We start from the raw sequence: 23,970 nt of genomic DNA, 5'->3' as shown, positions 1-23,970 counted from the left end.
ACACATCTTCCATCGGTTCAAAAGTTTTCACCCTCTGGCTCTTAATGCATCGTGTTTCCATCTAAAGCATCAGTGAGCATTTGATATACACAAAATACATAAAAACTGATGAAAAACAAAGAATTTGTGGGACCTGAAGGATTTTTTTGAAGAACAGTAGGCAGTTTAACTGTTTAGGACAAACAGAGACTCATGAACTCAAATATTCTTTATGAATTCAACTATTATTTTCTCTTGTGGACTAAAAACGTCTGTTATGTAAAATATCTTATTCAATTCAGTACGAAATAAAAAATAACATGCATTTGTATGATCCCTCTTATTTTGGTAAAATAATTACCATTTTGCAGATTCTGCCAGGTGTATGTAAACTTTTGACTTCAACTGTACATGTTTGGAACAACATCAGGGTGAGTAAATAATGACAGAATTTTCATTACTGGTTGGACTATCCCTGTAACCAACATCTAGTACAAATCTTGTACTTCCTTTATATGATTTTCAGGAGTTTGTCTACATAATAATATACAATTTTTAGGAGCCTTTCAAGACATTCAAGGACACTGTACATCATAATAGGAAGGCAATAAAAAACAAAACAATCTAAAATACAAAGCTATACAAATCACACAGACAAACAAATCAAACATTCAAACCACTAACAGCTATTCTGAACAGATAAATTTTAATCTGAGCTTTAAAGCAGGAAACAGAATCCAGCTGGCAAATGTTTAGTGGCAAGGAATTCCAAAATGTTGGCGCTGCACAACTAAAAGCCCTACCAACAAAGGAACTCAACTTGAAATTTGGAACTCTCAATAAGTCTGCAAAAGATGATTTCAAGGAACATGAAGAAATGTACAACAGATTTGAAAGATAAAAGGAGCCAGATTAATAGGTAAGAGCTTAACAGGTGAGCAGCAAAATGTTGTATTGTATGCAATAATGAACAGGAAGCCAATATAGTTGGAAAAGAATGGGAGTTATGTGATTAGAGGTATGTGAGTAAGTAACAATCCGAGCAGCTGTGTTCTGAATTAACTGTAATATGTAAAGTTGTTTTGCAGGAAGACCGAATAATAGAGAATTACAATAATCAATCCATGATTTAACTAAAGCATGAATAAGAACTTTTGTGTACATTTAATGAGTTCAGAAGGGGGATGAATAGTGACACATTTTGTGGATATATACAAGTGTGACCAAGAGGTAGCATATAAATAATAAATAAGAGTGGACCCAACACTGAACCCTGTGGAACACCTTGAGTAAATATAACAGGCTCTGGTATACAGGATGAAGCAAAGCCACGCAAAGTGCAGGAAGGTTGTACTCACATGCTGTGAAGCACACACCAGCCGCAGTGGGGATCTCCAGATCCCAGACACTCTTTACAGGACGAATACTGCTCGCAGGCCTCCACTGGGACACGGGTCAGCTGCAGACAGAGAAACAGAGAGAAGTTACGTTATGAAGGGTGACTCTGATTCATTTATGTCTCTTAAGGGGTCTTCACACTGACTGCAACATTGGAGGTGGACAAGTTGACCTCAAATCCTACTGAAAATGAACACTTTCATGAAATCAATGAAATCTGTGCATAAAAATCTGTAATAAAAATATATAATATGCTGAGATTTAAATTGAAGACTGTTTTTGTCTCGCTTTAAAATCATGATGAAACTGATAATAGCTTGTACTCAAACAAAGCAAAGAGACTTCCAGAGAGGCAAAGAACACACGGTTCATGAAAACACATGTGCACATCTGCTAAATGTGGTGTTTCATCACACACAGCGGGATAAGGATCTGCCAAGAGAGCTCATCCTGGGACACCAACTCTAGCTAGTGCATCTTACCGTTTACAGCCAATTAACACTTGAGAGAAGGAGAGGCGCTGTGGAGCTGAGGGGAAGCATATCGAACAGAGCCAAACCGAAGAAGAGATCTGCACTGAAATACACATGTAAGAGCTGGGGAGGCGAGGACCCTTTGCCATTCCTGTCTCCATGGATACGGCCCAGAGCCCTCAGTTTTCTTTTGCTTTGATTGATGACTTGTCACTGGTGGATGACTACTGTCAATCACAGCTTAGATGACAGCCGATAGGTCCAGAGCGGTCAGGCAGGACGAATGACAGATGACATCATTACTAACCTCACCACAGTGGCGTTTTTATTTTTTAAGAAAGAAACAGGTCCTTTTTTCCATTTCAGTCAGGCTTGGCGTTTTAAGATTGAGAAGATTTGACTATAACATTTATATAAGAGCACGGTGACCGGTCGCCGTGAATCACGGCTCATATTTAAACACCTCGCTCTTGTTCTGTTGTCAGTGCTCATCCATCAAAGTGTTTACTGCTTGCTTTGTCTTGAAGTTCTGTCAAACTATTTCTCTTTCGGGAACATTCCTACAGATATCTCAGTGACATTTATGTGAAATAATTTGGACATATGACACAAACTATACAGAGTTCGAAACAATGCAGAAAAACTAAATCAACAATGTCATGACGCCTATTCGGCTGGTAAATGTTTTTGTGAGGGGATGTGAGGACATTTCAGCTTTTGTGGAGTGCTTTTATTGTCAAGTGTTTTCTTTATGCTACTACTAGATTGAATTATCTACTGCTTTTTTACAGAGGCACCTCATATGTGACCCTGGACTACAAAACCAGTCATAAGGGTCCATTTTTTTGTATTTGAGATTTATACATCATGTATATCTTGTATGGTTTGTTAGGTTAGGACGGTGTTTGGTTGAGATACAACTATTTGAAAATCTGGAATCTGAGGGTGCAAAAAACTTTACCTTTAAAGTTGTCCATGCATACTACTAATCAAAAATTAAGTTTTGATATACTTATGTTAGGAAATTTACAAAATATCTTCATGGAACATAATCTTTACTTAATATCCAAATGATTTTTGGCATAAAGGAAAAATACAATGTATTTTGGCTATTGCTACAAATATACCCATGCTGCTTATGACTGGTTTTGTGGTCCAGGGTCACATATGATTAAATACTCTAACTCAAATTGACATTTTAGGAGAACAAATCATTCTGAAAATCTCTTTTGACCACTGCTAAATGCCTTAGGGCTACTATTGGCAACTAATGAGAATTTAGGTATTTGGCAGAATTGAAAGGAATTACATGAATAAAATTACATGCCCAGTCCATCACAGAGACTGGGAGCGTATAATAAGAAGGAGAAAAAAATTTAAACCCTATTGGGTTCTTAGCCAAAATTAGCAATTTTGGAACAGTGTCATATGACTGCAAGTACAGGGCAAACTTTTGGGTTTGACCTGAGGTCAAATTTGAGTTGAATGTAAATGTTTCATCCTGAGAAACATTGACTGAATTACGTCACATTGTGTTTTTGTACGACAACATGAGTTTGAACACATTAAGAGAGATCATAGCTCTGCAAATAAAGTCTTAAACTGGCCTTTGGACACATTTTGTGAAAGACAAGATGAGAAATATCTTTCACTAGGCTCTGCTGTCTAAAAGCACATCAGTTTACACTGAATCTAATATTGCCCTCTGATTTCTTCATCCCACAGTTTTGCAATAACATTTTGACCAGGATTTACAGCAAATATCTGAGACTTTTTTTTATAAAATGAAAGAAAGGAAGCAAAAACAGTCCTCTGAATGGCTTTAAAAGGATAGCTACATTAGAAAAAGCTAAAGAGCAGGAGAGAAAAAGAAAGAGTTCAAAAAGAGAGACCAGGAGGTTGCGACTGAAAGAGGGCATCCTTTGGAAGAGCGCTCCAGATGGCACAATCTCACCGCCGTGTGCGAGTCTGAGGTTCTAAATCCAGAAGAAAAGTCATTTCTCTCTTGTCACGCACACATGATGCCTGTCAGCTGGTCTTGGTGCCGCCACAAAGCCCTCCGTTTCTCCCCGGCTGCACACCTGAATTCTCTTCCTCCATTTCACAGCTATGAAGAGGTAAATTATCAGGCATTGTGATAGAGCGCCTGCCTTAGCATAGGGGGCCTGAGAGACTGCAGGTTAGGCCTTGGTGAGCAGAGAGGGAGATTGACTCTCATTACCTTTAGAAAATGATAAGGGTTTAGGAGCCGCCCGTGAAATTCTCCCCTCTGATACGACGGGGTTTCTTCCTATTTATGAAAAAGCTTGTTGCACTTGTGGAAAGGTCTGTGTCTTGCTCTCTCTCTCTGTGTGTGTGTGTGTGTGTGTGTGTGTGTGTGAGAGAGAAATCACAGACTGTGAAGCCAAGAGCTTTCACAAAGCATCAGGCTGCAACAGGCTCACATGACTGATAAAAAAATATATATTTGAAATTAATAAGAGCAACTGACAGATTAAATATATATTCTCATGTGCGTGTTCATACTTCCTCCATTCAGCTAGGCATAAACCCTATCATCACATGATGTGAAAAGCAAGCTATTTTTAGCCCAAAAGCAGAGCCATCTGTCTACACACCTCTCTTTTAATAATAATACTGATAATATGAGATTTTCACATTTTCAGAAAAATATGAGAGTGGTGCCTGCCCGTGCAAAACCCACTGCTACAATACTAGCATGTTTGATAGGGTTTGATATTGCAATGCTGTTGGCCAGATGTTTCGACTTGTTTGCACACTCCTAAAAATAAAGGTTATTTATTTTGGTTCCATGAACCTTAAACATCCGTGGAAACTTTCAAATAGAGAAAAGGATCTTTATAGTGGAAAAATGTTTTTCAAAATGGTTAATTTAGAAATTGTTCACTGAAAGGTTCTTTGGGGCACCAAAAATTGTTTTTCACCCCAAAAACACCCCGTTGGAGATATTATTTTTAAGAGTGTAGGATGTTGTTTGAGTAGTCTGGATTGTTATTGGCCCAAATCGAGACTCGACTGTCAAGTCTCTATTATATTCACATATCTAGATAGTACGCTCAAAGGTCAAGTGTGTAATTTCTGTGCTAATAGAGTCAACAAAAAGAAATACAAAAATAATGACTGCTTTCAAATAGGTTTTCCAAACACCTAACAATCTTGATTCATTTGAGCCAGTCATGTGTTAAACAGCAACTGTAAAATTTGGGCCCTGCTGTTCATTAATATTTCATAAAAATATTATTTGTAACGTTTTGCAAAAGTAAAATGTTCAATGTACAATTTAATAACTGAGACTGTAACAAGAAAAGACAAAATGTGACCTTGAACCACAAAACCAGTCATAAGGGTTGATTGATTTATACATCTGAAAGCTGAATAAATGAGCGTTCCATTGATATATGGTTTGTTAGGACAATATTTGGCCAATATACAACTATTTTAAAATTTGGAATCTAAGGGCGCAAAAAAATTTGCCTTTAAAGTTGTCCAAATATTGCATGCATATGCATATTATTAATCAAAAATTAAGTTTTTATATATTTACGGTAGGAAATTTACAAAATATCTTCACGGAACATGATCTTTACTTAATATCCAAATGATTAATGAAAAATTGATTATTTTGACCCATACAATGTATTTTTGGCTATTGCTACAAATACACATGTGCTACTTAAGACTGGTTTTGTGGTCCAGGGTCACATAACTATAGCAGATATACAAATGATTCAAATCAAATTGAATCAATACTGACACTCAAATAAAACATCCAAACAGATAAAAAACCCCCCAAAAATCAAGAATTGCAGCAACCACTGTAATATGCCATGCACTTCCTGTTAGATGCAGCGAGCGAGGCTATGAACAGCGCACTCCGCTGGTGTAGCAAGGATGTGCACTCTCTGTCGTCGCTAACACACGACTGTGAATTCTGCACCCTGTCTCAGCAGCCCAGAACAGAGCGTGCTTTAACACACTCCCCACGGTGATAGAGAGACGGAGACAACAGGAGAAGGAAGAAGACAAATGTGTCCAGAAAGAGGACTTCCCGCTGCCCTCCCGAGCTGGAAAAGGAGCGGCACCAACTCAGGAATCTCATTATGTCGTAAATCCGTTAGATTATTAGTCATTTATCTGAGAGCTCTGTAAGAGGATTGAGACCAGCAGATAATGAGGCAAACTGACAAATGACACTGCCCAACAGATTAATGCAGCCGTTAACTCAGAGAGGGGCATCTCTGGTTCTCTTTTTAAAAAACTAGCAGCCTATGAAGACAGCATTTTAAGACATCATAGGCTCATTCTTAATGGTAGAAACAGAGAGTGTGAGTGTGCATGTAAATAAAACTATATATATGACCCTGAACCACAAAACCAGTCAAAAGTAGCACAGGTATATTTGTAGCAATAGCCAACAATACATTTTATGGGTCAAAATTATCAACTTTTCTTTTATGCCCAAAATTAGGATTTTAAGTAAAGATCATGTTCCATGAAGATATTTTGTAAATTTCCTACTGTAAATATATCAAACCTTAATTTTTGATTAGTAATTTGCATTGCTAAAAACTTCATTTGGACAACTTTAAAGGCGATTTTCTCAATATTTCGATTTTTTTTTTTGCACCCTCACATTCCAGATTATTGTCCTATCCTAACAAACCATACATCAACAAAAAGCTTATTTATTCAGCTTTCAGATGATGTATAAATCTAAATTTCAAAAAATTGAGCTTTATTACTGGTTTTGTGGTCCAGGGTCACATATGAGCTTCCGCAATGATGGCTATACTGTAGGATGATACACTGCGGGTCAAATTAAAAGTGGGCTTCTCATCACCTGCTTTGTAATACCTGGTCATTAAAGTCCGCTTTAATCGCCCCACTAACCTAATCAAACATAAAGTCCTCTTCCATTTCTCTCTCCTCATGAAATCCGTCAGTAAATCCCACAGACCTGACTGGCTGGCAGAGTTTCTCAGTCGTCTCGGAGTTGAGCTGTGGTTTATTATGGAGTCTAATCCACTGGGCTCATCTGTAGCTCAGCGCTCCTCTGCTGGCATTAACAAACTTCCTCTGACTCACTGAGAGCCATTTCTTCCAGTTCTTTCAGAGATCTACAAAAGTTCAAGACATACTGATGCTGAACTAGCACGAAAGGTGACAATACATGGCTGCGTTTTAAAACCTTATAAGAACAGCATTTTTGGGCATCATCTGCATGCTTAATCAACGTTTGAAGTCACCAAAGATGGCCAAGTTGGACACTCAGATTTAAGAAACAGCCTGACTTAGTCAGATTTTATTAATGTATAAATAAAGCATTTCTGGAAAGGTTTTTAATATGTTAGGGTTATGGGTAGGGGATTAAAAAATTCTCTCAGTATAAAAACAATAGAAGTCTCCACCATGACTAATTTTGAAAAAAATGTGTGTGCATGAGACAGTTGCCCTTAACAGTGGCATAATGTTGTGTTTGCAGCGATGAGTCACAGAATCAACAGGCTTCGGGGAAGAAGCGACATTGTTGTCTTGTGACAGAACAATATCTGCCATACAACACACTAACATCAGCCCAGCCAATCACCTGCTGAACAAACATTAGCTGAGCTTCAGCCAATCACAGAGAAGTTCTATTATTGCTAGGGATAAGACAGCATAAAATAAAATAAAATAAAATAACAAAGGCACAAAAACTGTAGCTAACACCATTAAAAGCACGCACTCATATTTAAATGAACTTCTGGCAGACACACACACACACACACACACAGACGTATCCCTTCCTTTCTGCATTTGCCCAATTTTGGATGTTTAACCACCAGTGAAGCAGAAGACAGATGACAACATCCCATCATAACTGATTTATGAAATGAATCCATCAATGTCCATCTTAAATGAATCTCACTGCTAACGCACACACACGAGTCTGGCTGACGAGAAATATCGTTGTCATTTGGGCACCAGAGGGGGTCATGAAAAGTACATTTATACATGTATAGGGAGCTTGTCAGTGAAAGATGAACGCTGGTAATATGAGCTGTGATTTCCTTGTCTCTAATGGAAACAAACACAGCAGCACTGAGCTGTTGCCACCTTAACAATCACAACGTCTCATTAACGCACATAACATGCGATATATTTACACACAATTTTCAGATAAAAATAATCCCTCATTAACGCATCTACAGTTTACATACAGTACATTCGCACGTTTATACCTACCACTGTGACAAGCTCCTATTGACATCTATTGCTCAAAACAATGCAGCTGATGTTGGGCTTATAGTCATCTCTTTTGAAACTGAAATATAAAGTAAATTCAAATGTTTTTTTTTTAAATTAAGCCAGAATGACTACTCTACAACACCCAGTCCTGACAGGCGAGTCCCTGCATAGCTGGGTTTCTTTCTGGAAACTTTTGGTCAAAATCTGACACACATCTTTCCCTGAAACCACAGCGGGTGCTCAGGTCTGGTAGCTGGTCATAGTCATGGTTAAACAGGCTGTGCCCTGCGAGGCCCTGGGGGCTTCACAGACGGAAAATGCAATTACGTGTGCTGTGAACCCAGCCACTCTGTGTGCTAACTGGATTTACATTCAGGCCTTGATACTCCACTCCCGGCCGTCACAAACATATCAGAGCTGATTCTATCCAGACGACATCATTAGGCCTACAGGCACAAAACCAAGGAACCACATGACCAAACACACTATAGAAAACAGATATGGGCAGCAACAGACACATACACATTAAACAAACATTTTAAAGACTTTTGTTTTTAAAGGTGATTTTTGTACATTTTTTTACACTCCTTGTCTTCTATTGGTCATTGGTTGAGTCAATCTTGCTGTGTCAGGCCACTCAAACGAGTTATGAGAGCAACACAGCTTTGTTTACATGCTTTGGGAAAATCAACCAAGCAAAAGTCTTACTACTGCTGCGTGTGTGTCGGAATTACTATAATTACAAGATAGTAACTTGGAGATTCTACTTGAAGCCATTCAAGCCATCGGACTCAGAAGTGTTTAGTTTCTATGGTAACTCTAATAATGGGTCCACATGCAGCTTCGCTGTTGATGACAGCAATACTTTTCACATTAATCCTACTATGCACTCCTGAAGTTTTTAACAATGAACAAAACGCGTCAGGTAGCATCAGCTAATAAAACAGCATATCAAATGTGTAGAGTTAAACTACCTTTTAGACATACAGCAGTTAAAGTAAAATCTTTTTACACAATATTACAACTTTTCAGTCAGATTCACAGTCAAACTGAATTTTAAGTTGAACTAAGATGTGAAAGGGGGGTTACTAGTTGGAAGCTCATTATTATGATAATTTACATTATATATTACAATTATAGTATGGTAATTGGATGATAATTGAGAATGAATGGGGGAAAGTAACGTAAGAGGAGACAATATGATTGAATATGACTGGTTATTTTTGGCTGTGATTGGTTGATGCGTTAAATCCCGCCTTTTTTGTTAATGCATGTTCCATGTTGGCGAATCGGTCTGAATGAACAATACAATGGCATTAATGAGAAGACTAATTTTTAAATAAGTATGTAAACAGTTCACATACTTGTATAGCACCAATTTGTCAAGTCAAAATCTAGCTTCAAATGGCCTGAAAACATGATCTGTGGGAGGTTTTAGTGAGTAATCAGCTTGGTGAAATTTAAAGTACCGAGCCTTGATGACTAATGATCTTTTTAATACTTAAAAGTTAACTATTAAAACGAATAGCTGAAAATAAGCCCACAAATAAAATATATTGTTTAAACTGTTACGATCTTGAGTTATCATTTTGGAATAAATGTAAAATGCTTAAAAACACTAACTTGATGAGATTCATAAATAGAATATTGATTATATTGTTAAAGTAAAAGTAAAAATATAAAATAGATTTTTTTCCCTTTTTCTGATGTGCAAGTGCAAGTAATGTTTATTTAATCAAGAAAATGTGACTAGGACATGAATATACATTTGATAAAATTAAATAAATAAAAACTGTGAGGGCTTTGCCACCTCATTTCAGAATACTAAAGCTATCTTCAGTTGACTAACTCAAACCCTGCTTCTTAAAATTAAAAATCAGCATTTCAGGAGAAATTCCCCCCAAAAGTGTGCCAACTGCATCCAGACATCCTGAGTACTTCTATTCACTCAAACACAATGGGCTGCGGTCTAAGTAGGCCACTGCAATATCACAACGAAATGTTCTCAAGATCCCAATGTCACTCTGGGGGATTGGCGACGAATGCTTCATATGGGACCACCGTTAAACGGCAGCTCGTAATTGAAAGTAAAGGTCGTCTTTATTAAACCTGTTCTGATGAGGTGGCAGATGCCTTATCCCACCTATGAATGCCCAGAGCTGGTCTGCAACGAAGCAGTTTGACTTTGAGCTGTTTGGCTGGTGTGAGACACACTTTAAATTATTAACACTTATACTACCTGCAGTTTCAACTTGCCCTACATGAATTATGTATACGCTGCAAGCATGAGAGTGTGGCGAAGCCACCGTCACCAGCCTGCTTTGTGACATAGCTGTTATGAGAAATACACAGACACCGAAAAATCAATTTAATTTCCCTGAAAATAAGGAAAACGAGCATTGATTCTTTAGATTCAAATGAAGCCATTGAAGCAGCACTTGTCTTAAATTGCTGACAGAACGTTCCCGGGGCAGGACAAAGCCTAGGCGTACGCGTTCACCTCGGCGCGTTTCACACAAAAGGTTGATCCGAAAATCCGGTGTAAAATGACAGTAAACTGCGGGAGAGAAGAACACAACTTCCATTTGGATGGCACTGACAGAACAAAAGGCTTTAATGTGCCAAGACCCGGCAATTTGTGTAACTCCATTGAGCTCTGAACCTCCCTGTCATTCATTTAATGCAGGAGGAACTATAGCTGAGGCCTCTGTCATTAGCGCTCACAGCTGTCCCTCTGACCACACACACGCGCCTGACGCTGACATTGTCTAAAGTTACAATAAAAAACACTTAGCCCTAGAAGAAAGGATGACAAACGTGGACAAAAAGCCAAGCGCAATAATTAGCCGCAAGCTCTGATAACTGTAATCTGCATCACTCTCAACAGACAGTCTGGCCCCTTTCCTTAAAAAGACGCATTTATCTTGCTGTTTAAAATGATACAGGGAAGTAGCCAGATTTAATTAGAGGGATAATCAGGGGATTAATTAGAAAGAGAGAGTAAGAGAGAGAGAGAGAAAGAGACAGAGACTTGGAAGAAAAAAAGTGATCAGTAAAGGTAAAAGTGAAAAAATAACTGATTAAGTCAATTAAGTCACCTTATAATTTAGAATACAAAGTAAAAGAATGTCCCCAACTATTCTAATCAATTAGAAACACTGGTAACACTTTAGTATAGGGGCCTAACTAGTTGTTTATTAGCATGCCTGTTTTTTTTTTTTAACATACTGGCTGTTTGTTACACTTGAAAACCACATATTCTGGATGACCATAATCTACATGCCTAATCCTACCCAATACCTAAACTTAACAACTACCTTACTAACTTTTAATAAGCAGCAAATTAGGAGTTGATTGAAGCAAAAGTCATAGTTTAATGTCTGTTAATGGTGAGAATTTGACCTTAAAATAAAGTGTACCCAAAATATTTAAAATATTGATATTATTACTATTAAAAATATTACTTATCCAAATGTGCCACGTTTATAATGCATGAACTATTATACAAAAACAAACTAAAATGTGCCATATTTGATGTCAGTTATTTGGAATTTTCATTAGCAGTGTCAGTGTCTGCCCACCTTTTCAACATTCTTGGTTCTGGAAGTATTTTTCCAATTATATTTATATTTTATTTTTTCTTAGTTCAGAAGTTAAAAGCCATTAACCCTATCCAACCTAAACCCAATATAACCCCTAACCCAAAATAAATCAAAAAACAAATAAACTATACTGCATACTTTTGGTTTAAAGATGCTAACTGTGTATATAGATTAGCTTGTTTTGATTCTCTGATTTGGGGAGATTTTTAAAATATTTATTTATTTGAAAAATCTCTAAGAATTCCACTGTTCAACAATTATATATATATTATATATAATAATATTATAATATAATAATTATATATAATTATATATAAATTATTGTACCATCATCATAGCTCACAGTGGATCTTTAAAGGTTTATAAGTTATCTTTAGATATCAGTTCTTCTATGGAGAAAATGAATGGGATTTTTACACCCCATCTGTTATGCAATGTAAAGACCACAGCCATGTGGAATTATGGGTAAGGGTCAAAAGGGACACTTGGTAATTAAAAATGATTTAACCTAAGATCAGTCCACTGTAGTGGACATCATGTATCAGATGGCTCATACAGTATAACCTGGATATCAACAGGCCTGGTTTCATGGGAAGCATGATCACTGCTGTACTTACAGCTGACCTCAGCACTAACTCGGTGGGGGGTGACTATGGGCTCTCGAACCCCAGCACAACCTGCGCTCTGTTCAACCAATCAGCCATAATCACACACATAACCCAGACCTCCTCCGCTTCCAAACACTATCATTCTCTACCTCCAAGCCCCTCTGATTCCCTCCCTCCATCTCTTTTACTCTGTGTCTTTAAGGCTGGACCAGCAGGAGATTATCGACCTACTGTTCTTGTTTTTCTGCTCCTCTCTCCCGCAGGGAATTTGTATGACAGAGTGTGCTCTTGATTGTCCTAGCATACACTAAACTTGGGATGTTGCAAGTTAAATCCAAAAAAAAAAAATTTTTTTACTAAACCTATAATTTTCCTTGTACCGTGTTGAATTTCCAAACTATATCATAATAGAGACCACAGGAACACTTACAAAAGGTGACACAAACAAAAAAAGATAATTGTGTGAGAGAGGGTATTTTGAGGTACATGAAAGAGAAAGCGGTAAATGTTTTAAGTGGTACAGATTTTGTGTGTGTGCACGCAAGCATGGAGCAGATGCACCAGGCCCAACCACAAAAACAGTCATGAGAATTTCTGCATTTTGTTAGCAGTCATAAATATTAATGCGGAAATCTCAACCACAGAGCTAGAGACAAACTGTGAGAGTGGGAGAGACTGAGACTGAAAGAAACAAGCCAAAAAAATGGCATGTCTCTCTGTTATTCATAGCAAAACAAACAAAAGTGTAAACACAGAGATGAAAACCAAGTCTGAATTTGTGCAAATATATTAAAACTATCAAATCGTTAAAAAAATCGTCACTGAGTTTATTCAATGGAAGATTTATCAGAATTATTTAAACAAATCTTTTTGTGGTTAATTAAAACATTTTTCCATTATTTTACAATTCATGTAAAATATAATTTGGTTTACTGAGGTGCTGTAGATACAGCATTGGTGCTAGTGATGCAAGAAGCGCTGTTACATCACAAATCATTAAATTTTAAAGCAAACTGGAATAAATCTTTCAGAGTGCACGTGTGTGCTGTAGGGGGGGCAGAATTACAGGTGGGACATGAGAATGCATGTTCACTAAATAGCTTCTAAATATATGCATGGTTCCCCAGTAGATGTGATCCCTTGATGTTTGGGACTAAACAGAAACCAGACGACAACTCTCTAACTGGGCTAATAGGCTAATTGCAACAGGGTGAGATTATTCACTGGCAGAGCACCACAGGTCTAGCTCTGGTATTTATTCACGTCAAAAGAAAACATCTTTCCTTTCCCATTAGATTTGAGAAGATGAGCATGGCCTAGTTTTAAACCACACTTTCAGTTGGTCTTAAATTATGTTTACAGCATAGCTAAAGTTGGTAAGAATGACCTAAACATCCTAGATTCTAGTATTGATGTCAGCACAGTGAATTGTGAAATCTGTATTGTAGATTTTGCCTGCAAAAAAAAATACACCTAACAACTGCAAATGTGAACCAGCCTTTAGTTATTAACAGACACTGTGTCCAAACACAACTATCTACTAGTAACTTTTGCAGACTGTGCAATTTACAAGGTGTGCTTCAAATCCCAGGATGCAAGAATTTTGAATGAAGAGAATTTTACTGAATGAGATTTCAGATTTATAGCCATTGCTATAAATCTTGACATTGGCTGAGTGTGTGCTTTCAGGTCTGAGTGTGGCATTACAGCAGCTTTGTATTGAAGTAAAAGGATTTGTGAGAAAAATGTCATTTTGAATTTGCCACAATATTCAAACAAAATTCAAACATACTGCTTGAGAGAGAGACAGAGCTGGAAACCTTAAATCTTGGCTAAATGCAATCAGGAGTGTTCAAGGTTATATAAAAGAGTGGAGAACATCATCTAGGGGTCAGAGGTCAAAGGTTAAAACACCTAATAGTCACATAAACAATCGTTTAAGTGTTACTTTGATTGATGCAGCAGACAAAAAGTGTATACCATAACACAGGCGGCATAAAACACTGTGTTGGGTAATATGAAAAGCATTATTTATGTCAAAAGAAATAAAAGCCTTAGCGGCAACCCTGATGACAGGTTATCTGAGTAAGGGTGTTTTTACAGCACTAAGTGCATGCGGTGTTTTTCTGATTTTGAGATTTACAAGCTTCAGCAGTGCTAAAGATATCCGGGACGGAGCCAAATCTACTCCATTACACCGATTGGGCCATTTTGATCCGGCGTATCCTGATGTGTAAATTGTGTGTGTATTTTGGACACACACAGTGTGTAAAAAATCTAATCCACCAATCCATCACATGTCACTTTTTATAATGTAAAATGTCCCTTCCTCTCTTTGGCTGTCCAAGCACACCTCTCAGGCTGTAATTACAGTAAGTGAAACCCCTAAATTCTGGTGTAATTTTATCTCTCCTTCTTTCCCAGCTTCCACATGCAGCGTAAATTGTGATGCATTCGGGTAGCAGTGACTCACCTGCGACTCTGACATCACATACAAAAAGTGCTGATCTGAAGAAAACGCCATGTCTCGCAGGATCGGCCCGTTGTCGACCACCTGGATGGTTTCGTACTGCAAAGCCCCATAGGTAGGTCCATCTACCCTAATCTGAAATAGAAAGAATGAATTGTGTTACTCGAGCATTAATAAGCTACTAAAGCGTGAAAGTAAAGCAGAAGGAAAGGGGAAAGAGTTGTTAAGCTGTTAGACAGCTGTAGGGGACGTTACGTGCCATAAATTGCCGGTTCAGCAGAGAGCTGTAACATCCTCACACAGTTGGACCGCAGTGATGCAGGTCTCATGACTATATTTGAACATCTGTTGTTGCTGACGCAAAAGTGCACACTCACACTCCGTTCCAGTCTTCTTGATATAACCCTAGCCTCCCTCCAGACGACGTCTTCCAACCAAACACTCACTAAAGGGCCCTGTGAGAACTTAAGTCTTTATACCTGCCATTAAACATTACAATGCACCTGATAACCCATTACGACAGAATGAATCAGCAATTTCCTTTCCCTTTTTGACACTAAACTGTTTAGGGGGTATCAAGTCCTTTCCCATCGGAATCAACCACTTTATCTGAGCGTTTATGGCCTGGAGTCCCATCAGGCCATGAGTCCTGTCAACCTAAGATCATCTTACCACAAGAGACGTCTAAAATAATTTTGCACCACCACTTCAAAAATTCCCTCTCTGACTCTTTGGCTTTATGCTCACTTTCTCTGGGGCTTTTTGCTTTGTATGCTAAGGGTCACAAACAAAAACCATAAAAGAGGTAGAACAAAAGAAGAGAACAGGGCGGAAGAAAGCAAAAACCCTTCACACGAGCCAAAGCCTTATTCAGCGAGAGGGTTATCTAATCTCCCCAATCGAGGGCTGGTTAATTTGGCTGGGGTTGGGTTTCGGCCAGGAAGAGCGGTAGTGTTTAGGATGGCAGCGTGTGGACAGTGGAAGAATGAACTGCAGGAGGTTTCGCGAAGCCCCAGTCGAGCCCCCAGAGAGATACATGGAGTGGTCCGACAGATCACTGGAGGGACCGAGCGAAGCGGATGGTAGCTAAACAAATTAGCCACAGGGGATAACTATTAGCATTAGCATGGATATGCTATAGAGCTAAGGGAGGAATAAAAGGAGAGTATCTGATCACAGATAAAGGAGGAAAATAAAAACATGGCTAAATCAATATTGTAATACACATTACAAAATAGGCTATTAGATGACAGATTTTATTAATGTATGAACATGTGAATTCCTAAGCCTTAAACAAAACAATATAATGTTCTCTTTCATTTCACTATCAATAAAGTGGATTATATTCTTTAAAACCTGATTGGATTACACTGCTAATCTGTGTATCATACAATCATTTGGATTTAATTCCATTTCAAAGCCTGATAGTGTTTCAACAGTTATCTCATATGCAATGTCACACTTTCTGTTTGTTTGCAATGTTTCTGATTTTAAATTATTATAACAGTTTTGCTTTGCATTACAATAATGCTTGCAGACTGTGTACTCTTAGAAAAGAAGAACTCACACATTTTTGCTCTGTGTTTTGCATTGTGTGCTGTGGGGCCTCAGGTGTACAGCCAAGACTCAAAACATCCCCCTAGTGGTTATGGATTGTTACAACAGTGACTGTTCGTGTGAGACACACTATGTGAGGTTACACCATAAATGACTAGTGATTAACCATGGTCAAGGCTAAATTACAAAACAGTATTGACGTTTAACAGCTCTTATTCATCATTTACACCAAGGTCAGTGTATTATGCATACTAAAAGTGCTTTTAGCTTTATTGCGTTTTTTAAAAATTCATTCTGAAAGGATGATTAAGTTAATGTCACAGCATTGCTCATTTGTGTTATAGAACAGAGGTTAAAGGATCACACTGTCAAGGGAAAGTATAGAAGAGAACATCCGGCAAAATCTAGTTAAGATCAGCTAAGCGAAGAGCAAACAGAAGGAGAGGTGATGAGAGAAGCCGTAACCACAGGAGCTGTGCAGCTTCATAATGTGGGCAGGACTTTAACCAGCATCCATGGAAACTGCAATTTCCTCGGGCTCAAAACAACTTGATCTTAAGCCCTGCTATCAGGGCCAGTGGTATGACTATAGATTAAGACGATGCTTTCTCAAAAACTGTGGGATGAGTTCACTAAACAGTTGGAAACCATTATGTATAGTATCTCAAACTTTTATCTTTTTCTCAAACCACCTGCAGTTTAGTTAAACCAGGCTTTGAAGAGTTGATTTAGGTGCCTGATTCACCATCAAAACAGAAAATGTCATTATGTGGAATTGAAATCCAAAAAAGCATTAAATACTGTTAATCATTTTTCCTTTTAATCCTTTTCTTAATCCTTTCTTCTCACTGTCTTTGGTTATCTTAAAAAGTCCTCTTTAAAATCAATGCAGTTCTCACTGGAATGCTGTATGAAATGCTAGATTACTTATGTTATATATTCTTTTCATATCTATACAAATGTCTGCCTACGAACATTCAGGTGCATTTATTTATTGATTTTAACATATAACAGCCGTCAAGAAAAATCTACTGTGGTACATTTCACAGCAAAGCGCAAATAACTCAAGAAAATATTCAGCCGTTTTGTAATCCCCACTCAATAAAACCCTCCATACTGCAATTCAGTTGCATTCAACTAGCGATGGCTGGCCTTTCAAACTCAGCTTTTTTTATTCTCTATCTATTGCCGCTGACTTCAGAACAATCTGCATAAGCACGTAAGCACTCGTCTCAGGAGGACGCTTTACTTTTGGCACAAGGCAGCTCTTGCTAAAGCCTGCTGTTAACTAAAGCATTTTGCTAAGGAAAGAGAGCGATAGAACTTTTTACAAACCCTAAATTTAACCTTGGCAAAAGCAGTCTTGTGATCTTTCAGCGAGCTTTTCTTCCACAAGCTGCAGTCACTTGGGAGGTGTTCCTTCTGTTACCTTCAATATGAGCGAGAGATAGCCCACACTCTCCAATCGCGAGGGCAACAGCGGTGCCACGAACACATCGTTCACACAGAGCGCAAGTCTGTTCGCGGCGGCACACGGGATGCTTCTGGTTACGTTGCGGCTCAGAACGAGCCGACACTGATATAGAACAAAGCTGAGAAGAGGCACTGAGTCACTGAAGAGCTGTGACAAAAGAAAACTACAAATAACTTGAACAGAGCTGCTCTTGAAGCAGCATTGGCTGCAGAGGTGCACATCTGACAGTACAAACACTTCCCGTCTCAAAGCTCGTGGGACACCAGACACTAGGCAGCGTTTGGGTGAAGGCCACTACGAATAAAGTGGTGTGCTGACGCTCCCTCGAGAGTTCCTTTAGAAGCAAGAGCTACTCTGATGCACAGATATTGATCTATGACATTTAAACCCCGACTATAACAAAAATAGAGCCGCACGTGTCAACAACTGTAAGCAGATCGGCCTCGCTACCGTGAGCGACTTTGTGTCAAGGCGTTGAGCGATTGTTTTTTGTTTTTTTGAGCCAAATCCCCTGGGAGAGTTTGAGATAGAACCTGCGCATCAGCACTCTTAACGCGCCGGGAGATCTTGACGTGTTCCAGCCTGCTATAGTCAAGGAAAGTGGAACGAAAGGTTTGCTTTGTTTTCGACGCCTCCATTGGCTGAGCCGGAGTGTGCTGTAGTAAACAGCGAGAGTGGGTGGACTGGGAAGTCTCTTAATGTCAATCAATGCTGAAAGAAAACTGCAAATTCCCATTTTGCAACATCGATACTTAGCTGAAGGCGACTGGTTTTGCTAAAGAACTTGAATGGGCTGACGCTAAGCTGGGGAATTAAAGACGATCATGTCCTGAAAGCCATTGTCTGCCGTCACGGTGAGCACTAAGTATTTGGCAATACAAAAAATAAATAAGATGATTTCAGTGGGGAATAGAGACTTTGGTGGTCAGTGTCTCTAGACTGCAGATAACAAATTCAAGGCTGAATTCACTACATATCTGAAACGCTCCAGGGTCTAGGGCAACATTTAAAGGAGAAGTCCCTTGTCATCCAAGATGTTCATGTCTTTCTTTCTTGAGTCATAAAGAAAGGATCTTCAAACAATCCCAAATGTGGTTGTAAACGATCCCAGCTGAGGAAGAAGGGTCTTATCTAGCGGAACGATTTATTTACATTACAAAAAATACCATTTAAATACTTTTTTAATCTCAAACGCTCGTCTTGTCTAGCTCTGCCTGAACTCTGTGTTTTCTGGTTAAAGACAGTTAGGGTATGTCGAAAAACTCTGATCGTATATACAATCTCTCTCAACTTCAAAAATCATCCTACAACGCTGCAGAAGTACCGACCCAGTCTTTGCAAAGTAAACATGCGAAGATGATCAAACACTCTTAACAAAAAAAGGTAAAACAGCGACGTAGGGCGATTTTGAAGTTAAATGAGAACATGAGATGGAAGTTTTTGGACATACCCATTCATTTTTGGGCAAACTATTCTTTTAATTTGTTCTATAGCCTTTACAGTAACCTTGGTTTAGCTGCATCAAAAGACCATAAAATGTAACTTTATTGACAGGCGAAGTCTAAAATTTTTCTTGTATGACTCACAATTATTACTACATGACACTACAGGAGGAAAAAAAAAAAAGTTTATGGTCAGTGTTTTGCATTTCAGTGCCACCTGCTAATTTTGAGGGTCTGTTTGCATCATTGCCTTATTTGCATAGTTCCTTTAGTGCACAGAGTCCTAAAATGACATAGACTGAGCATGCAAATTATTCCAGAGGTGCCAGGGATGAACAATCACAACTTTTTAAGCAAGCACAAATGCCAAGACTAAAAATATTATTGTGGCCAGAAATCAAACCAGACAGCTTCATAATCAGTCAGCACTGCAGCCAGGCAACTGGCCCTTCTAATACGGCATTTCCGTCACTAACGAGTGAACGAGACATGGACCTGTTCCGCTCTAAACATGTCGCGCCCAGCAAGCCGCCATGTTCACAAGAGAGAAAGGCTTTGTTTTGGTTGCCGGGTTATGAGATTGAGGTTGTTGAAAAGCTCTGATCCGCAAAACACGTGTGCGTGCATGCGTGTACAAAGCCAGGCCCCGGTGTCTCAGGGAGCTCACAGGCAGAACCCTGCGGAGGAGAGACCTAATCAGATTTCCTGATCCGTTCGTCCCTCCGGTTTCTTCTTTGCAATCAGCGGATCGGTACCGCGGCAGGATTTTAATTACCAGGGCTCTAACAGCGCGGCACAAACCTGCTCTGACACACTGATTGCGGCAATGTCATCGCCAGCCAAATTAACTTTACTCTTCAACAACAGGCCTCCAAATAAGCTTAAAGCCTTTAAATACACCAGCTCAAGACCAACATAGGCTGAACTTAAATTGGCTTAAAAACTTTTACATTCATTTTCTCATTTAACGCTCTGTATCACACTGTAGTACATGAATACACAATTTGGGGACACAATTTAAGCCATTGTTTCCCTGCTCGTAATGTAGTTAACCTTTATGTAATTGCGTTGAACTCTCAGTCGCTCTGCGTGAACTTCGAAATCTAGGCAGGTTTTCTCCTCCCTCAGTCGAAAATGTAAAAACGCCCCAGTTCTGCTTGAGAAAGGTATGTTTTATATGCAGAGCTTGCGCTGGCTGCAGGGAGGACGGAAGCGATATTAGCAGGCCGAAAGTTTCTCTGTCACCTCTCTTACCCTGCAGTCCCGCAGAGAGCAGAGCTGGGATCACACTGCTCTAACTGTTAAAAACCTCTCACCGAGGGAGAGGAGGAGAGAGAGAAAGAGGGAGATATTACCCAAGAGAGTCTGGTTGGGGAATGTTGCAACCATGTCAATCAAATTTCTCCTCTCTGCAGTCTTTCCAAAAGCTCTATAAGATGAGACATTGCCATGCATACTCAAAGGGTTAGTTCACCCTCATGTCGTTCCAAACCCATAAGACCTTCGTTCATCTTCGAAACACAAATTAAGATATTTTTGATGAAATCCGAGAGCTTTCTGACTCTGCATCTCCCTGTACCATTATACTTCTTGTGCACAAAAAAACACTTCCCTGCAGATCGGAGGTTATTTTGGTCGTGTGTTTGTGGCGGCCTGTGTCCGCAGGGCGGCCTGTCTCTCCTCCTGTGTGACAGACAGGACTCCCCTCTCACTGTCTCTCCAGGGTGTCTGTGAGTCTGACCTTTCATCCGTCTATCTTTCTCCTCTTCCTTTCTACTTCTATCACCCATGTTTTCTCCTCTCACCCGCTCTCCATTCCATTTCCATCTCTCGCTTGGCTCATGTCACTCATGATTTCGCCATCTCTTTGCTCATTCCCATCAAGTCCTTAAAACCTGCCTTGTGCATCAATTTCCACCGTATTCCTCTGTCTCTCTATACTCATCTCTCTCATCCTCTCCCACTGGGTGTTCCTGGTTTAATCTGAGGTTAGATGTGACCTCTGAGCCACATGCTGTTTCTTCTCCATTTTCTACTCTATCCCACTGTCGGTCTCTCTCTCTCTCTCTCTCTCTCTCTCTCTCTCTCTCTCTCTCTCTCTTTTCAGAGAGGCTTCATTCTCTGTGTATTCAGTCTGAGAGGAGGCCTCATGGCCTGTGGCTGCTCTGAGTAGCACTAGATCTTTTTTTCTCCTCACCCTTATTTTGAGAGGCAGACATCTCACTGTGGCTCTTCAGTCATGAGCGGCGAGGGCTCAGGGCTGATGCTTGACCAGCAGACGCTCACAGACTCCTCCACATCCATCAAAGAGAAAAACACCACAGAAACGTTGTTTTTTCAGAAATGCTTTGTTTATATTGCACTGACCAAAATGTACTGCGGTAACTTTATCCGAAATCTGCTTTCATCTAGCACTAAATGGTCATCTTTTACTCAGCCTCAAGTCAGTCCAAACTTTTCGTGCTACACAAACGATGACTTTTAAAGATGATTTCAAATGCTCAAAATGTGACAATTTTCAAAATATCTTCTTTTGTGTTCAGCTGAAGACAAAGTCGTAGTATTGGAACAACATGATGGTGAGTAAATAGCAGAATTTCCAATTACAACTGAACTTTTTCTTTAAGATTCAACCAACAGGTGTGTTTTAGCAGTGTTTTTAAAGGTGAACAGTTGGATTATACAACAGTTTTCACAATTCAATTAATTCCTAATGAGGAAAAAAATATTAAGTGTCACTCTGACATTTTCTTATTCACAATTAAAATGTGTGAATGTGTCACACTGCAGAATTAAAAAGGGTTATGAATGTCATTTCATGTTGATTTTAATCCGTTTGGTTAAGTGAAAAACTCTGCAGTCCCTAACATGAAAAACTCAGTTTTTCAATCTACATACACCTTTAAAAACCCTCCACTATTATCGCTTTCACCGTGTATTATTTTCAGCCGTCAATACGGCCATTCATTATTTAATACAGCTCTTTCTCTCGCTCCAGCTCCTCATTAAAGTCACTGCAGGGTGGAGAGACAGACGGGCGTCGCTGGAATTTTCAAATGAAGTAATTTATCTGAGACAAATACCTGCAGAAGGGAGACAAACCTATTTTCAATCAGCCCTACTTTTTCCAGCTGGGAAATAAAAACTATTATTTTGCACTCTTCCTATTTTATCTTCTTCACACACATGCCCAGTGGCCACAAACACACACTTTAAAACATAAGGCTCCGTGTGTGGTAAGAGTCAAGGCCATTCACACTGACGGTGACCCTTTTTGAAGAGGTTTTCACACTGGAGAAACCTTTTCATAGCTCCTAGAACTATTGGCAGAAGTTCACGTTTTTTGGCACGTTCATGCTGCAGGAACTAGGAAGGTACTGTATTTAGTTCTAAGAACTCAGTTTGGAGGAACTAAATTAGCTCCTACTTCAGAGTAAAACAGTTCTATAGGAACTACCAGTGACGTAAGTGCACGCTGGTTGGCCAAACACACGTAAAACACCGGCTACCTGACAATTTTTAAAAAGCTGAGTAAAAATTTACTTTGCAGGAATATAACCGCAACATATATATAATCTACAAGTGGTCATATAAGATTTAGCCAGATTTTCGTTCTCTTTCAAATCGTGTAAACTGAGTGTTCACATTCCATCTTCGTTATCACGAAACCTACGACAGACAACAAAAACAGCTTGGATCACGGCATCCTCCATTATTCGGTCGTTGACGTTTGTAAAGTCACTGTTGGCCGCTCCAGAGTTCTTCCAACCAGGAAAACGGCCCGAGGCGGAAACTGGTTCTCTAGGAACCACCATGCAGGCTAGCTCTCTGAACTGAGTTCTTACACTACGTGGTGCGAAAGTGCCTAAAAAGTTGAACTTTATGCAAATGAGATGCAACGATGCAGTGACTTTCCAAAGAGAGCTTATGTGATCCATCTCCTTGAGATAATTCATTAGTAATCTCTCTGCACACGTTCGCCCATCTTTGTCAGTGTGAATGGCTGCATATGGTGAATTAGCCGACATTAACTGTGTTTATTTTACACAAATGGTTTTTATGTTCCGTATATAAGCTACATTCACCATGAATGATGAGCCCTGTAAGATGATGCACATTAAAACAGAAAGCAAGTGTGAGGAAAAGAGGGGAAGGTGTGTGCTCAAGCACCTGTGAGAGTTTTTGGAACAGGCTGTGAGACATATGGTGGATGAGAATTTTGATAGCTTTGAAGTGAGAGAAAAACAGGGAGAGGAAAGGAGAAAGAGCAGATCATCGCTCAAAGTGAAACTGTAGATCTGACCAAAACAACAACAACAACAAAACAATATGTACCTTTCAAAAGTTTGGGGTCAGTAAGTGCTCATCAAAGCTGCATTTGTTTGATTAAAAATACAGTAAAAACAGTAAGATTGTGAAATATTATTACTATTCAAGTCAAAAGTTTACATACACCTTGCAGAATTTGCAAATAGTTAATTATTTTACTAAAATAAGAGGGATCATACAAAATGCATGTTATTTTTTATTTAGTACTGACCTTAATGAATTTCACATAAAAGAAATAATAGTTAAACTTTTAAAAATGACCCTGTTCAAAAGTTTACATACACTTGATTCTTAATACTGTGTTGTTACCTGAATGATCCACAGCTGTGTTTTGTTTTTTTGTTTTTTTTCAGACTCATAGTTGTTCATGAGTCCTTTGTTTATCCTGA

At 39.0% G+C, this 23,970-nt stretch overlaps 1 protein-coding gene across 1 annotated transcript in view; it reads right to left on the bottom strand.

The window, feature by feature from the left end:
- Positions 1–14,933, bottom strand: part of LOC127163878 (plexin-A4) — a 91,609-nt gene extending 76,676 nt beyond the window's left edge. Inside the window, exons 1-2 of the mRNA XM_051107364.1 lie at positions 14,783–14,933; positions 1,338–1,438 (exon numbers count right to left, since the gene is read on the bottom strand). Coding sequence (XP_050963321.1) covers positions 1,338–1,438; positions 14,783–14,833 — 152 coding nt within the window. The 5' untranslated portion in view covers positions 14,834–14,933. The remainder of the gene's footprint in view (positions 1–1,337; positions 1,439–14,782) is intronic.
- Positions 14,934–23,970: the final 9,037 nt, after the last annotated feature.

This window comes from Labeo rohita, chromosome 4, assembly GCF_022985175.1.
Source record: "Labeo rohita strain BAU-BD-2019 chromosome 4, IGBB_LRoh.1.0, whole genome shotgun sequence".
NCBI lineage: Eukaryota > Metazoa > Chordata > Actinopteri > Cypriniformes > Cyprinidae > Labeo > Labeo rohita.
This window is presented reverse-complemented; position numbering and strand designations above follow the sequence as displayed.